General features: G+C 42.5%; 2 protein-coding genes across 17 annotated transcripts in view; one reads left to right on the forward strand and one right to left on the reverse strand.

Moving 5' to 3' along the window:
• The window catches only part of LOC118231657 (FERM domain-containing protein 4A-like), a 149,044-nt gene extending 144,569 nt beyond the window's left edge, over window positions 1–4,475 (forward strand). For 12 of the 13 annotated variants that reach the window (XM_035425690.1, XM_035425691.1, XM_035425688.1 and 9 more), the window contains one exon: window positions 74–4,475. In XM_035425690.1, coding sequence (XP_035281581.1) covers window positions 74–176 — 103 coding nt within the window. In that variant the 3' untranslated portion in view covers window positions 177–4,475. The remainder of the gene's footprint in view (window positions 1–73) is intronic. The other variant, XR_004766117.1, reaches the window with a different exon arrangement.
• A 4,047-nt stretch (window positions 4,476–8,522) lies between these two features.
• On the reverse strand, window positions 8,523–16,136 carry prpf18 (PRP18 pre-mRNA processing factor 18 homolog (yeast)). Of its 4 annotated transcripts, XM_035427097.1 has the most exons (11): window positions 15,973–16,136; window positions 15,463–15,540; window positions 14,364–14,390; window positions 13,095–13,196; window positions 12,473–12,586; window positions 12,031–12,177; window positions 11,786–11,854; window positions 11,303–11,443; window positions 10,025–10,096; window positions 9,600–9,755; window positions 8,523–9,101 (listed from the first exon to the last, which is right to left on the reverse strand). In XM_035427097.1, the coding sequence occupies exons 1-11, from the start codon at window positions 16,036–16,038 to the stop codon at window positions 9,021–9,023; spliced, it is 1,053 nt and encodes a 350-aa protein (XP_035282988.1). In that variant the 5' UTR covers window positions 16,039–16,136; the 3' UTR covers window positions 8,523–9,020. The 4 variants fall into 4 exon arrangements, with proteins under 4 accessions (XP_035282988.1, XP_035282989.1, XP_035282990.1 ...); XM_035427098.1 differs by lacking the exon at window positions 14,364–14,390 and having other exon boundaries at window positions 15,973–16,135; XM_035427099.1 differs by lacking the exon at window positions 15,463–15,540 and having other exon boundaries at window positions 15,975–16,123.
• Window positions 16,137–17,042: the final 906 nt, after the last annotated feature.

The following is a 17,042-nucleotide window of genomic DNA, read 5'->3' on the forward strand; positions in this document are numbered from 1 at the left end:
AAGACTGAGGCAAGGTATACAGAATGTGGAGTTCCTCAGCCATAACTGTTTCTGTGTCTTTCCAAATTTCCAGCTCATACAACGACAAATGTTTCTTGGACAGTCCTCTGTACTCGGAATTGGCAGACGTCCAGTGGTATGGACGAGAGAAGGCTAAGCCGGGGACACTGGTCTGACCCCCCCCCCCACCACTGTCGCCCCACCTCCAACCCCTCACACGAGCATCCTCCGGGCTTGTGAGTCTGTGGGCGGAACTTCCCCCAGACCAGCCCTCCTCTGGAAGCACCACCCCCCCCCCCCCCCCTTATCACACCCATGCCCAGCGCTGGGCTGTGGGCTCGACCCCTCCCCCTCCCCTCATACAGCAGGGGACTCTGGGACCCTTTGCCCCGTAGGACTGGACAGCACCGTGAGCCAGGCCCCAGACCTACTGGTGGGCACCAAGTCCCCCCAACAAGCCCACAGCAACCGCTGTATGCACAAACCGGAACCTTCCAACCACTGTGGGAGTTTGTGACACAAAGCCACAAGTCTGATCGCTCAGACATAATCCATCTCCAGCGCAATACTGATATCTCCATACTGCAGAGTGAGCCTATCGTCTAGCTCAACCAGGATTAACCTCTCTCTTTTTTTGACAATGACAGCACACTCTTTCATCATTCCGGAAACTCCTCAGCCCGAACCAGAGGATCTGGAAAAAATATGGGTTGAAATGGAGGTTCTTGTAACAGACCAATACATGTTTTTTAATTTTTTTTAGTTTTTTGTTTTGTTTCCTTAAAAAAATAGCTGCAAAGACAGATTTTTGCCATCTCTTGAAAATCTCAAACAATTTTTAAGGAGGAGTTTTCCTCTTGGATGTTGTGTGAGCGTCCCCCTGTTGGAGTATCCCCACATAAGTCTTTGTCCGCCACAGTGCATCTCCTGAGCCCCTCCCACTACCAAAGATCCACTCTCCTAAAGGAACGCAGGATTTGATGGAGGTTGACCCTGACCAATCCTTTTAAGCAGCACCAGCTTTTAAACAGCACAGTGTCCAGCATGGTCCAGACACCCCCCCCCCCTCCCCTCCAGTGCTGGATTCCCTAGCCGTAACGGTAATGTTTCTGCCGGAACTGATCTGTTTGACTTTGCGTGACTGCCTTCCTGGCACTGCACGGTGAATCCCTCCCCCACTGAAACCGCACAAAACTGAGGAACGGCGTCAATGTACGTTTGCGTCTCCAGCTCTCTTGGGATCGCTGGAACTGTCGCTTCATTTAAATGTTTCGGTGTCACTCAAACCCTTTCTACATGCCTTTCCTGTCACGTGACCCCACACATATAATTTGGTAAGATGAGACTGCATTTTTTTTAAAGAGTTTCTGGTATTTGTCTACAGCCAGGAGAGATTTGGCCAATCAGATCTCAGAACCTCAGATCTCAGCGTTTGCACAGTGGTCCAGATGCCAATGTAGTGACTAATTAGATTGTTTAGAGTCCAGTGTTAGCGGGTGATTAGCGGTGAGAGGTACCCTTATGAGGATCCTTGTCTCAGGGTGTCATAAGTGCCCAAGTTCTCACTCCGGATCAACAGAAGTGCCAGTCCACTATGGTGCTCTATCACCTGTGTGGCCTGTAAACAGCCATGCAGCAGAAAGTCAATGAGCCAACAGTGCTAACCGCCTATAAGTACTCAGTATGCAGGTAGACACGAGGTCGCGTTTTCTCCACCTGTGTCCTACCAATCACAGCGCCACATTTTTGAGCCGCAGCCTCATTGTGCAGTGGCCAGCAATCAAGTACAGCTTGTGTCCGTATTTTACCAGTGGTTTATTGGCCTGGTTTATTGGCCACCGCAACTGCAACATAACCTGCAATGTAGCCACAACCTGAAAAGGTTGTTGAAGCATTCTCTGATCGAAGCCCTTGGGAATATGAACGGAGGTGCACTGAATACAAGGCATGCTATTGCAACAATTAGGTCTTGGTTCAGTAATGTTAATAACACGAAATGCTCAGATTTGAAAGAAAATGAAAGACTTAAGAGATTTTGCATTAAGACGTATCGGTAGAATAAAATTCTTTATGCTACTGTGGTCACTTTAACATCACTTCTGGTTAAATGATATTAACTACAATTGGGGCAATAAACCCCACAAATGCTAGCCTAATCCATACCTCTTGTTCGTTCAGTTCATCATTGCTAAGGAAGTTTTCATACAGTAAACCCCAGTGTTCAGTGATCTCAGATTGCACTATGTCTCACTGAAAACAAGGCTGTCTTTTTTTTTTTTTTTTTTACTGAACATTGGAAAGACTGTGATGGACTATCAGGGTGCTGTCATTAAGAGATCATCAATGCATGCTGATTTACTACGCCTTATCCAGATTTCATCAGCAGATGTTATTGCACAAATAGCATATTGTTGTAAGAGAACAGTCTGAGGGTCAACGATATTTCACTGTTTAAAATATACTACAGTCCAGGGATTTCCAACTCTGGTCCTGCAATTTTATGTCAAACATTAATGTTCAAAGTAATGAATATTCCATATTCATTTAAGGACTTTAATCTGTGAGATCAGTTCTCAGGCAACAAATGCTTTTGGTTACATTTAGTATTGTAACCAAAGATTCTGAGTCCTAGATTCTGAAAGTGTGGACATCTCGTACTGGAAACTAAACCATTCATGGAAAATGAAGAGTTAAATGATGAAACAAATAGAAATGAGCCAAACCCAGACTGTGAAAATCTGTTTCAGAAAAAAATTGTGAAACTAAAACACTTGATTTCAAAAACCTTAATTAATCAAAAGATTGGGTGGAACAAAAAACAACATGCATAGGAGTACTCCAGGACCAGGGTTGGCTACCTCTGCTATAGTCAGCGTTGTGTTCTCTCTCTCCACATAGAGAAAATAGCACATTTTTGTATCTGGAAAAATGCACTTCTGCAGAGACAATGCATTTGTATCATTGTTTTAAAACAAAGCTGAGGGACTTGATATATGGGGTGGGGGTCTGTGATATATTAGAAGTTACTTGGGTTTGAGCTGTTGTAAAAAATATCTTGCTTCATTACTTCAGTTGTGGTAATATTCCACTGAAAACAGGGTTTTACGCCACCGTGTTGAGCTATCTGCCATTACATTTGGACTTGGTGGAGGTTCTTTATAGCATCAGCTATACAAAACAGGATAAAATAGAGATATGTGGAAGCCATACGTCTGACTTTCCTTCCCCCACATGTACACACTTGCATTGAATTTATATTTTAGGAACTAAATGCGTATTATAAAGCACACCTTTCTGCCAATCAAAATGGTTGACATTATATGATGTGTGGTGATGGGGGTTGCGAGTAGTGTTTGGTAGAGATACAAGAGACTGGAGGGTTATCCTTCCCTACAGGTCTGTACAGACTAAAGGGTTGCTGTAGCAATACAGAACATGTAACCAGGATAATCTGAGAATGTGGCAGGCCTCAAATTTCAGTTAGAATTCAGAGTTTGAAGCTCAAAGGAATATCTCTGAGCAGACTAAATTATGGTGAGAGTATGAATTGTAAACGTATCACTGTTCAGTCCCATTTGTCCACAGATTCCCAGATTATTGTCGAAGTCCTTAACATGTTAGCCCCTCACACTATATTGGTGTGTTACTGACATTCCAAGTGTAGTAAATGAAGAGGTCCCATTCAGTGCCCAAGAAGGACATTTCCTGTTTCTTCCAAAGCATGTTACACAGGTACATTGTGGATCCTGGAACAAATCACTGAAAGTGGCTGTCAATTTTAAACAGTGCCCTTCTTGAGGGAGGACCATTCTGTCTCCATAACCCTGTGGTAATTTATGATCATCAAACCCAAAACTGTGTTGTACCTTCTACCTATTCACCATCACAGCATTGCTGTATTTATTCAGAATAAAAGTAACTTTTTATATATAAAGAAGAATTAACTAACACATCTGTCATCATTTACAGCAGTGGAAGGCAGGCTGTCTTTAAAAAAAAAAAAAAAACCATTGACCGTTGTTTTATTGATGTCCAGTTATTTTTTAGGTAAATCCGTATTAGATTTTAGTTCAGGCATAGTAACAACTCTTTCAGGTGCTACAGAATGAGGTGTGGAATTTCTTTTACTGTCATCAATAATCCTAATATAAGTTGTGCAAAATGAAGGACTTTAGTTTTAAACTAAAACTCTCCCTCCATCTGACAGTACAGCATGTATCTGGATTTTGTTAGGTTCTGTTCGACTGTAACCAAACAAAAGCTATATGTTGTAGAAGAAAGAAAATGTGGAATTGTAACGAGAAACAAATTCCGCTGTTAATTTATTCTTTTTTTCTATTAAGAATTTGTATAGTAACTTTACATTTTTTCAAACTGTGTTGTTGGCAACCGATAATGAATTTTTCCAGATGAGAAAACTTGGTGGTTCTTGAGATTATGAAAATAAATTATTGCTGAATGTTCTCAAAATGGAAGTGAGACTCGTCCCTGTTGTTTTCCAGATGAACAGAACAGTGTGATCTCGTGCATGTTGCCTGGAATTGGTATGCATCTTCCATGCTGAAATCAATTACCCTGTCCTTTAGTGGAACGGTAAGAGAGTAGAATCCCTAATGACTCTGCACACTTGATATTCACAGCATGGGTAATCGGAGGCATGTTTCTTATGGTTGGTATTACGACTTGGACAAAACAACTGCACAAAAATGAGTTCTGTAAGCTAGCAGTGCTAAATGTGTATGGTTAAATGCCTTTGCTAAGATGAAGTGAATTATTTCCCACCACAGACAGCCTTCAAGTTTGGATGAAGTGGGAGCAGGTGCGAACATCTCTGAACATCTCTTTAGTTGAGGGTGCATAATGGTGCTGCTAAATTGAGAATTAATTCCTTAAGTCTAGTTTTGTTATTTAATGTAATACTTTTTGGGACATTACAGTGACACACGCATTATTATTCACTGGGAACAGAGTTTTGCCATTTGTGCAAGGGGACATTGTTTAACTGATCCATTCATATAAAAGGTAGTGTGCCTGGAGATTCAAAGTTCTACTTAATAAGCATATCTGCGCACATAAATAGCCTGCTGTTTAAGAGCAAATAGTCATAAAGGCCCCTTTTTACATTTATCTACATTTACAAAGAAATTTCTTTTGAACATCTACCACTGAAGATGTACCATTGGAGGAAACCTGAGACTCGAGGAGGAAAAATAATAGATATAGTTACAATGCTCTTTGCAGGCCCGATCTGACTTCAGGGCCGTGAGATGACTGATGCATTTGGATAAATCACATCTGCCAAAATGGCACCTGTGCCAAATGCATCGGGTCCCTCTGCTCCATCTGAGGGTGTGGAGCCACACATCCGTGGCCCCCGTTTTCACTGTATGACTCAGGGGGGAGCCTGGGAAGGTGATCAGGGCTTGCTTGGCACACATCCAAAAGCACACAGGCAGCTGCAGGGGAACTACTGAACGTCTTGCCTTACTCCCAATGATCGTTCCGAGCTTGCATCTGGCTGAGGATCCAAACCCCTCAAGTCCAAGGTTGAGGACAAACTCAAGTTGGACCACCCCTTAGCCCCCGAAATGGAAGATCAATAGCTTTCTCTCCACCACCCAGATGAACAGGAACTGGATTCTTTTTCATCCTGAGATGACGGTGACACTGTGGCCTCCAGAAACAGAGGATCATTATTCTGCCAGGGCGTATGAATGGGCTAGTCAGCAGTGGCCTGCGGGTCGGCAGGACCACCTCGGAAGATCTTCCGGAAAGTTGTGTGCAAATCAGGCAACTGTTTACCTAAGAATGTTTACCCTTCTCACTTTCTACAGCTATTTGTTCAGCAGTGTCTCTATTGTTTACCTCCATTACAAGTATCCAGATGAGGTCACTATCTTCTCTCGAGAGCTGCAGGTCAGATGCCACAAGTTGTTTGCTCAAGGCAACAGCTCAACGTCCAGCAAAGTGGAAAGATGCAGAACTATCCAACAAAGACCATTGTTCATTGTTTAATCTTGCTCTTGGCGTATTTGCATTACACAGCCTGGTTTGGTTTGAAACAGATTGTTTGCCTATTCAGCCAAACACATCTGTGACACGGCTAAGCCTGAGAAATGGAATTTTGTTTTTTTTGTGTTTTTGCACAAGGGGAACTGTACACACAAGGTTTCCGCAATCATTCCTTCCTTTAAATCTAAGACATGGAAAACTAGAACATTACCCTATTCATCCTTACTGTATCTGATTAAATTACACTGACACATAGGGAATATAAAGAATTCCGCACAGTCCAGTTGCGCACCAGTACAAAAGGCTACAGTCAGGTTTTTAATCATACTGTCCCTGTATTTCCCCCCCTCTGACGGGCACTAAAATAGAGACAGCAAGTAGACATCCAGCCCAGAAGGTGATGGATTACACCCTTTGTGGTTGCCAGAAACGTCTTTTTCTACAACGCCGCTTGGCAACTATCCCAGTCAGCCAATGGAGAGAGAGACAGATACGGAGACCCCTTTTTCTCTAGGTGAACCCCTCTCTCATAAAATTAGAGCTTTCTGTGACGCCACAGCCCCTGGCACACCCGGCTAAAAGCCCCATCCCCCCATCCCCCTTCGGCGCTCTAATGAAACCCAGTTATCATAACAGCGTTTCCCCGGCGCTGGCTCGGGCCTTCGGGACAGCTGCAAGCAGTTAGATCAGCGTGGCGTGAGAAAGCTGCTCGAGGTTTGGGTGTGCGTGCTGCACCGCCGGACTCCGCGTTGCAGGCGGTGGTCTGTTGACAACCGGGGACCCTGTTCACGCTGAGCTCCCTCAGTTTCAGGCGCCCTCGGTCGCAAAGCCAAGTCCAATCCCCGCGCACCCCAGAACGTAGGCGAGCCCCTATTATGTAGCCCAATCGTTTGTGCGATCTGAGAATTTAGACTCATTTCTTCATAAGCTCATGCATGGCAGCTGAAGGCTGTTCTTACGTACAGAGTATAAAGATTGGTTACTGTGGTCTAATTAAGAGAACTGGTGTTGGCATTTAAAGATGATTAGCCTACCGCGCCAGGGTAACTGCCGTAAACAAAATCCTGCAGACGCACGCATTTCTCTGCTCTGCTAGACACTGGCTGTCATTTTAACAGTCTCCCTCTGTGGCGACATTTTTATTACTTAACCAATAATGTTGGTTGGTGTACTGGTAATCTGGCAGTTGCCAGCACTCTAAAATGATCCATATTTTGGTCTCTAGAATAGAACATTCAGCAGGGGCACTTGTTCTTTCCTGAATGAAGCTTGTGCCAGCTGTGGCCAGGAATCCTGTGTGGTGGTATGTAACTGCAGGGTCCCCTGGGACAGTATGTGGCACATTGGAAAATAGCCATTCCACACTGGAAAGTGGAACAGAATATATTTTCCATAACAATCAGTTTTCTCCATTAGACTAAAATACAAATTGCTTTTGAAAGAACTCAGAGGTTTCAGAAAAATGTCAACATGCAAATACTTCGATTTTGACGAGAATAATTAAATAGAAATGCCAAAACCGACACAGATGCAAATGGACTACATTTTGAGAGGCTTTGCCTTGTAAAACGGGCCTTGTCACCAGTTAAAACGGATGACACTTTAATTGGCCGGAGCCCTCAAAAGTGCCGCTGTGAATGGACAATTACGGCAGCAACGCCGCACGAAGTCATTTTCCCATCTGCATTTCAAGTGCCTCCTGTCTCGAGCCAGGCCTATAGCAGGGATGAATCAAGACAGCCTGCTGCTGAACACGTCACCCCGTGGAGACAGGCCTGTTAATGCAGTCGCTGGGCACGCTCGCTTACCGACGCCCTGCACCCTCCTGGCCGTCTGCCGGGAGGGGACCGGGAAGAGCGTGACGCGGCAGTAACGAACGAGTATATAAATGGGATGACAGCTTCTATACAGACCCACCCGTAAATATGGTCGATCAACAGAGGAGCAATATCTGTTTCACTTTTTGGCAGAGAGCCGCCCATCACCATCAAGTGACTATTAAGGTCTGGCACCAGCAGTTCGTATTTTGAACCTATATCTGAGCTTATTAAATGCAAAATTGCAAAAACTGATTTTCAAAAATTAAGTATTTGAACGTGTTGGAAATCTTCTAATCGTCCCTACATTGTTAAGAGTCTGTTCCAACAACGGTGCCTGAAGTTTCAGAGCTCTTGCAGGCATCATCTCCTTGCTTTGAGTGTGAAGACGTACACACCAAATATGCTCTGAGCATCTGAACCCTCTTCTTCCGTAATTTCTTTAGTCGGGGCAATGTTTCTGACTTTAAATCTGCTTCAGCACGTCTCTCCATGCAGAAAAAGCAATGGCTGTTCTCTGAGCCATTGGCTGTTCTCCCCCACCCGTGGCGTCTTCTCAAATTCTCCACACCGATGATGTGAGCAGACATGTGACTGCCCCCCCCCCCCCCCCCCCCACCAACAACCACACTCTCACATGGAGAGAGAGGAGGAAATGTCTTCCAGTCAATAAAAAAAATCCAACAGAAACAATTTTGTCTGGCCAAGCAACATTTTACTGTTTAAAAAATAGACATAATCAGTATTAAATAAGCAAGCCTTATTCTATCCAGCACTAAAAATTTCAATACAAGCAAAAGGTCAAAGTGAGTTTTCAATTTAATTACATGAATGTATACTGCTGTTTACCTGTGACTAATTTATGCATATTCAACATATTCAAATGGCCAGATCCTGCATAATAAAACTTACACACACTGGTTTAATAATGTATCATACTATGCTAAATGAAAACAAAGGTGGTCAAACCTTGTAGCAGTTAAACAAAACAACATTTCCTTGTCTATCCCATAATTCAGGGAAAGTTGGTGAAAAGAACGAAGAACATGACCGTGTAGAGTTCAAAGAGTTCAAAATGAAACAAAAGATGCTGTACAGACAGACCAGTCCCTTTTACACTGGCATAAAACTGCAATGCAGAAAGACGACCGTTGACCTGTGCACACAGACACAGGAGAGTAGGCTGGGAGATCAGAGGGCTTTGTACTCCACACACTTGGAGGGGTCGGTGGTGAAGTGCTTCTGACATATGGTCATCAGCCTCTTCAGTCCCTGGAAGGGAAGGTAACAACAGGAGCTTTAGCGTGTGCATGTGTATACACACACGCGCACGCACGCACAAGACTGGGCTCTCAGAGCATGAATCTCTGAAAACACAAATCATTATCGCACCCAAACACACATACAGCCACACAATACATGTGATAAAGAAAACTCCCAGCATGACCTAGAACTTTTGTAATGCTCTTCTGACCCGGGGGAAATACTATTTCAATCTCTTGTAAAAACACTCCGGCAGATGCCTTAGAATTTCCCATGGAGTGTGTTAAAAACTAAAAGAATACATGCAACGATACGAAGGAAGAAATTTGTTTTGAAAATGAAAGGAAAAACTATTTGTTTCATTCAGAACAGTTAGTCATCTGCACGGACTTTTGCTACTGGAAGCATTTCAAATAATTATGGGATCCAGACCTGATGCTTGCACTCGTTTGTTCGAGGTGCAAGAGCTGGCCTCAATGTCTAGGTGAAGTGCATTTGACCTCTCACCTGGATGTACTTCCTCTGAGTCTCGTCGTTGAGGACGTGTGCGACGTGTTTGGAGAAGATCTTCTCTCGCCCGGTACGGGCATGGATGCCCACCATGGTCACCCCGATGGGCCAGGGGGCATTCCCTATGGCCATCTGCAGGTACGCGTCGTTGGCCTGGACACCCGAGACACCAGTCAGACTCAGTACCGCACCGCATTTCAAATATGTTCAGTTAAGTCCTGTGCTCTGAGTTCTACAGCTATCTAAATATAGTGCCACCATTTACTGCATGAACGCACAATTTTCTAATAAAAGGGACGCTTACATTTTTTTCCCATTAGGTAAATGAACTGCGTAAATTAGCCGAATGGCCTGTTCTTATTATCATCATTACATATTCTTGAATGTGCTTTTGAATGTGCTCTTAAAACACAAACCCATACCTTGACATACTCTCTCTCCAGCATGAATTTGATGATGTCTGTGATCGATTCTTTGATGTCGGCAGGAAGAATCTGAAATAGATGGAAAACAAGCCATTACAAGGTCTGGTTGCAGCAGGAGTGAGCATAATGACAAAATCAACAGTCCAGAATAAGCCTTCTTGTCATTCATGAAATACAGTAAATATTGGTCTTCTATCTTCTGTCAAGAGATACTGTGTGTTACACTCATTATTCAACCCTTCATAAGCCATTACATATTCTATTATTTTAAAATGTGAAGATAACTTTAATAAAACATGTTCATTCCGGTCCTTTAAAACCAGGACTTCCCTCCTTCCAGCACTATGGAGAGGCTATATTCTTTGTTCAAGCTCCTCCTTAATCAATAATCTCACTGTGATGCATCAATCATCTCAGTTAATCATCTCTTGACATCTGAAGCTTCAAAGCACCTTTATCACACAGCCTTCTATTCAACTATAGGGACCGACGGTGCACTAAATAAAAATTGACAGGAAAAAACTGCCATTGAAAATTGAGAAATATTTCTAACCCATACCAGACAATAAAGGCTGGTTAGAGTATCAGCATGCAATCTGAAAAGTCACTTATTTAGTGCAGAGAAGCGGGCGCAATGTTTTGTTTGCATTTTATTGAACTTTATTGAATCCCTGACAGCTGGTTTGCGCCTTCATCTTTCATAGTCTGGCGTCGCGTGAAAACGGCCATACAATTGTGTCAACATTTCTGCTAGGCAAGAAAATTAATTTTCAAGTTTGAAGTCAAACTGCAAACATTCACAGCCCTTCAGCCATGTTTTACACTCTGTTAAAATGTGTGTGTGTGTGTGTGTGCGTGTGTTTGCAGACAAATTGCTTGTTCTGCAATGAAACTATATCCATCACCGGATATATTTGCACTCCAAGTAGCCTAATTTTTATAGAGCTCTTCACTGCATCGAGGTTTCACACTGGTTATACTTCCCTTCACCTGAATCATAATGCTGATTTGCCCTAGCAGGCTTTTTTCTAATGAATCCTTGTTGGTATAACAAGGTATAACCATTTAAGGATATTGGAGTGCCAAAAGTGATGATTTGAGGCTAAGGGTTGAAACGCTAGTTCGTATGTAGCTTTGTGTGCCACTGAAGCTACATACAGGGTGAAGACATTTCCAGGCCCCACTCAGAGGCACTTCAGACAGACGGTGCTCTGGATGCAGAGGGAGCCGCGCAGAGAGACCCTGTGTTGGGGTCGCAGCCGGGCAGAAGCTCACCTTCTTGCGCAGCTTCCTGAAGAGCGGTTTGAGGTAGGACTCGGTCTGCTTCTGCGTGGCGCTGGCCAGCTTGCCCTGCACGCTCCGCTTCACGTGGTCCTCCCGACTGTTCAGGTCCTTGGCCCACACTCCCAGGAGGAACTGCAGGGCGTGGACCAGACACAGGGTTAGAGAGCTGGTCATAGTAGTATGAGCAGGAACATAATCCTAATGAGAAAGCTATGGATTCAAATTTAAGCTATGCAAGATCCCGTCTCATCTGCAAATTAATTATATAAAACTTAACTATGCAAAGCATGTTTAAGCGGGTAATTCATGTGCATTTGTTTACTAATATTTCACTACTGTTTCTTTGTAAACATCTCACACAATTGTACAGGTCAAAACTCTATTAACTGAACAAAATGAACTATTATTGCAATTAATGCAAGTTATTTCATAGAAACCATCTGATTGACCTCAAGAAAGTCACAAAGGACATACCTTTAACACTTTGTTAATGACATCCATGTCTCCATCATCATCTCCAGTTCCCAAAGACTTTCCAAGCGCCTAAGGTCACAGTAATGAATGCAATGAGAAACCAAACCAGCAAAGAGTAAACATCGCCCCCTAGTGTTTAAGCAATACTCTTTATGGCACAGTATTTTGTTGTGAAAATCCAAACACGTCATTTCAAACCATTTCTCTCCTCAGTACTTAAGGTCACATGTGGTGTGTGAGGTCACCTCCAGCTCCTCGATGGTGGTGTTCTCCTCATGGACCTTCAGGTCGTGCTGTGTGTCCACCTCCCCTGCCTCCTGACCGCCCACGATTTCATTCAGGTACTGCTGGTCAATCTTATCCATGGCGGCTTTCAGGTCATTCCTTAAGCCCTTAGCACACAGACGCAGATCCCCACATTAGCATCATCAACATTATTATTACTACTATTTTTATTATTATTATTATTATTATTATTATCACCATGACCCTGAGTGACTTAAATGGTCACTATAGCATTACAAGCCAAAATTAATTGCCTGCCAACATTCACCAATTATTCCAATAGCTCAAGTTAATCATGCATAGCCAACCCAGGATTAGACCCTAAGTACATGCCATAAATTGCTCCAGAGTCCACGTTCCACTGAAGTGATTTCTAATCCCGTTAAGCAGAGCAAATCTTACCTTGTTCACTTCAGGCGCCAGAATCTCGATTTTCCTCAGGCGTTGAAAGGCCTCGTAGTCGGACTCCCCAAAGAGCCGGATGGGCTCGCCTCGTTCCCGCATCCGCCTGATCACCTGCGTGGGGGAACAGCGGTCAGCAGGGAGGAGGGCACTACGGCACCACAGAGGGGCCCTGAACACTGTGCGTTCATGTCACAGCGAGTGGGTGGGCCCAAAGGGCTCCACTTAAAGAACTAGGCTCCCTAAAAATGATCACCGGTGCACTTCACGCACGGGATTTAACAAGTATGTCTAACAGGAGTGAAATTCCTGGAATGCTCCAGAAAAGGCAAATTAGAGAACCCACCAAACCAAGTCAATGCAAGTACAGACTTGATTCAGAAATGCCAATTCATCTGACTTTATTTTCTCATAAGAAACCAGGGATTCGATGGAAAATTAACTGCGACTGAAAGGTCACTCTGACACTGGTAGAACAGAACAAAGCAGAGTGCCAGTATATTAAGAGATTCAGGAATACTGATCTCCTCTGCAGAGGAATTCTTTGCCCAAATGCTTACTCTGGATACGTTTTCATATTTGCATGAAATGGTCTGATTGGTCATTTCTGACCCCGTCTTACCTCTTGTCGGGAGAGTGACATGGGCAGCTTCTCCTCGGTCAGCTCCAGCTCCAGCACGGGATTGGAGGAGGTGGAGGGCGCCGCCTCCTCTGGCTTCTCCATCTTAAACATTAGAGGAACAAGGTTTCCCAAGTGTTACACAAGTGTTTCACAGCTGAGCCTCTATTCATTCTGGTCAATGTAATCATGTAGAACACAAGCATCAGAATATAATTGAAAAAAAGGAGAAAAAAACACATCATGATGTCCATATTCAACCACATGCCAATTCACTGCCACAAAATCTGGAATTAAAAATCTGGCCAGTGAATAAATCTTGGGTATTATCCCAGTTTGGTAGTGCAGAGCATGACCCACTCAATCACTATTAATTGCCTGGCAGATGCTCTTATCCCCAAGATGCACTTCCTAAGAGCTGAATGAAGGATAGTAACTTCATCTTACGTGCATACTTGGCCTATTCTCAAAAGCATCTCACTTAACATTTTTAAGCACATAAACACCTTACACTTTGTCTAAATCCATTATGTGAGAATTTCCAAAGACCTGTAATTAATTCACTACGCAGACAAAGACCAGTGCATCAAAATGTCACCCCATGCCCATTTCAAGAGTTCCTAGCCAAAATACATTCGATGGTTGGTCTACAGTGAAATGATTCATATTGTTCAAAGCTTCGCAAACTCATTTATTAAATGCCATTGCATTTATTCCATGAATTGCACATGAAATACTCATTTTGTGGGTCATCCTTAAAGTATACAGTTTGGGGGCATGCTTTCTGAAGAACATGCACCTATTAGATTCCAACTAAACAACAGAATTGCAAAATAAATAAATAACAATAAAAAAATGAAAAACAAAAAAAAAACCAAGGCCATGTCACATACAACAAATATCAGGGTCTAACAAAGAAAAAAAGCAGTACGTTTCAGCCAGAGTTTCAGTGGAAATGTGTCCTTCACCAACACAGCACCTTCGAAAAGCAGAGCATTTGCGTTTCCTCAAACGGAAGGCAGGTTCAGTATTTCTGAACACAGAGCCTGTGAACAGGTCTCAGAATACTGAAGCCTGGGGTGCCTTAGCATCCGGAAGCTGGATTTGTGCAACATAGGCAGTCAAGGCTGTTGAGCCAAAACAACTTCAATGCAAAGGTTCCTTCATCATGCTGTGCATTAAAAAGTAAAACGAATCAAATCAAATCTTGGCAACATGCAGCCTTTTTCTACTCAACAGGACCACATCTCTCTGTGCACCGTCATCTCATACCTGTCCTGTTGGCTTCACATTATCAACCTACAGCGCAACGCAGACAGGATAGGGAGAAAAAGCATTAGTATCAAAGAACAGAGGATGATACGAAAGAGTCAGGTAGCGGTGTTCACTACTGAATGCGAGTGGACCAGTGAAGAGGAGCTACGCCTAATGGTCAACAAGATATCAGTGTGCCATGCACTGAGGAAAGTGTGTTGAACTTAATTTCTCGTTCATTATTTCGTGTTGCCATTGTCTGAACAAGTGCTTACTGTTAGTTTTTTTCTTCCCCATGTGCAAAACATTTTCAAAAATTATTCATATCACTTTGCCTGAAGGGAATAATTCACTTTCTGGGTTTTTTATACATTATTTTGGTTTTAGTTCATGTTTTTGATCGGCCCACAGAGTTTTTAATGCAATGAAGAATATTTTAGATTCTTACAGAATTTTATGCTGACCAATCGACTTCACAATATATGGTGACGGATAATTTGAGGTTTTTTGTTCTAAAGCAAGGAAACACACTTCAAGTAACTCCAAAGCAACTACCAGAGCAATATTCTTTTTCCAGAGTTTGTACATGTGACGAGATTAATTACATTACTGATTCACAAGTACAAACATAGAACTGTACTTCTATATTTGTGCCAGTATTTATTTCCTTCTCAGTTCTCAGGCAGTGCATGTTCTTCATTCCCAACGACCCATACAGTAATGGTGACGAGAAGCTGTGTCACAGGGCATGCAGGCTGCACATTCCATAGGAAACAGTTCCAACCCAAAATAAGATGCATTTCGTTTTTTGAAGATTAACCATATAGCATACACATGCACCACCTCTAGAAGGCATAACATCCCAGTACAAGCTCCTTTTGGAGTGACTCAAAGTGCATTTTCTTGCCTTTAGACTTAGACATAGACTATGCCTCTACATCAGCCACTGTAAAGCCGGGACATCAGACATATATGTATATAAAATATCCTTCATTTTCAACAAAACCTCTGGGCCAATGGAAATTGAAAAAAAAAACTGAAACAATATGAAAGAAAACCATTTCCTAAACATGTCCTACTCGCGCTGAAGAGCGTAAACAGAAAACCACCACTGTACCTTGTATCCACATTTTTTATAATATTCTTCTTCCTCTTTCCGGGCAAGTTCAGATCGTTTGAAAAATTTCTTTGACTCCTGTAAAAGAAGATAATACCATCATGAGACAGTTACTACCGTTTATCATATCTTTATTCGCTGCTAATTATTCTAGATAGATATGTATATAAATAATGTGTTAATACACGACAACGAACGTCTGCAAGCAAACTAAATATGCGCTCAGCTACTGTCGTGAGCGCACGGTGGCAAACTACCATCGTCCCTCGGTGCCATGATACACCCATACATGTTCAAAGCCTTTTTACAACTTTCATTTGGAAACAAACATATTTTGAAATGGCGTCTACCTCTTGAATTAGCAAGATATTTGTACCGCTAACGCACCATTTTGGCTCATTATTGGCCAGTTGGTGATGTTAGCTAGCTATCTAAAAATCTTCAGCGTGTTAGCATCTACACACAATCGAACTAAGTTAACTAAGTATACGGCCAAATTTGTTGACTTACACCAATAAGCTCTTTGTCTTCGAGGAGCTTCCTTTTCCTCATAATCTCTGCTTTGAGAATATCCATGATTTTTATATTTATTCGGAATTTCTAAATTGCGTACAGTATACTCCAACTCCAAAGCAAGAAAAAAACCAGCAGGAAATAATCGCAATGTACTTCCGGTAAAACGTGAATCGGAGGGTCAAAGTTCAATGAAAATATTTATCTGTTTACCACTAAGGTTTACTAGCTTGGCTTGATCCGGGTGTTACGGTGGAAAGAAATTGCTCATATTATTCGTTGACAAAACATGGGATGTTTTTAATGTATTTATTTTGCTATAAAATAGCGTAGGCTATATTGTGGCGCAAAAGCAGAACACTTGGGAATAGTACAAAAGTAGTTCAATAACAACACTGGTGGCGCCCGTGCCTTAGCTAAATGGCTGGCTACTTCACTAGCGCTATAGCTATTGCTGTCTATGCATAAAACTGGAAAGCATGTCAGTTTCAAATTCATCCTTTTTTATTTTGAATCCATTAGCAACACTTGCATTTTGCTTCCATCTACTGCAGAAGAGAAAAGGTGTCTCGAAAAACAGAAAACGTTTAATTGCTAGAGAATACAATGATGAAAATTCTACAGTTTTTTTATTTAAAGAAGGACAAGGACAAACAAGCTTTCAGACTATAGCAGAAATACACCAATGCAAATCTAAGATTACTATTGCATTTACAAAGAGTTATTAACCCAGTCAGTTATATTTATTTTCACTGATATAGTGAAAACCATTGTATAACATATCCCAGCCGTGTATGCCATTATGTAAAACCGTCTGTATTGCCTTATTCTGCCTGCCCTTATGCTATAAATGGTTACTGCAGCTTCAGCAGAATGCTCAGACCTGCGCTATACCCTGCAAGCAACCTTTACAACTTCACCTTCAGCTTGACTGGCCATTTAACAGCCCATGAATTTCTGCTGCACTAACCCCGGGGAACACAAAATGTTTTGACAGCCGTTTATGGCTCAAGAACTGCCAAACAACCTGCTTCCCCCTACTTATACCACATTCTGTCATCTGTGCT

This window comes from Anguilla anguilla, chromosome 7, assembly GCF_013347855.1.
Source record: "Anguilla anguilla isolate fAngAng1 chromosome 7, fAngAng1.pri, whole genome shotgun sequence".
Classification (NCBI taxonomy): domain Eukaryota; kingdom Metazoa; phylum Chordata; class Actinopteri; order Anguilliformes; family Anguillidae; genus Anguilla; species Anguilla anguilla.

Excerpts from the sequence above, each read along its gene's own strand:
- prpf18 (XM_035427097.1), bottom strand. The coding sequence starts at position 16,038 with ATGGATATTCTCAAAGCAGAGATTATGAGGAAAAGGAAGCTCCTCGAA. Across the intron at positions 15,541-15,972 it reads AAGACAAAGAGCTTATTGGT|GAGTCAAAGAAATTTTTCAA; the intron begins GTAAGTCAACAA and ends CTTCTTTTACAG. Across the intron at positions 9,756-10,024 it reads TGGAGAGAGAGTATGTCAAG|GCCAACGACGCGTACCTGCA; the intron begins GTATGGGTTTGT and ends TCGGGTGTCCAG.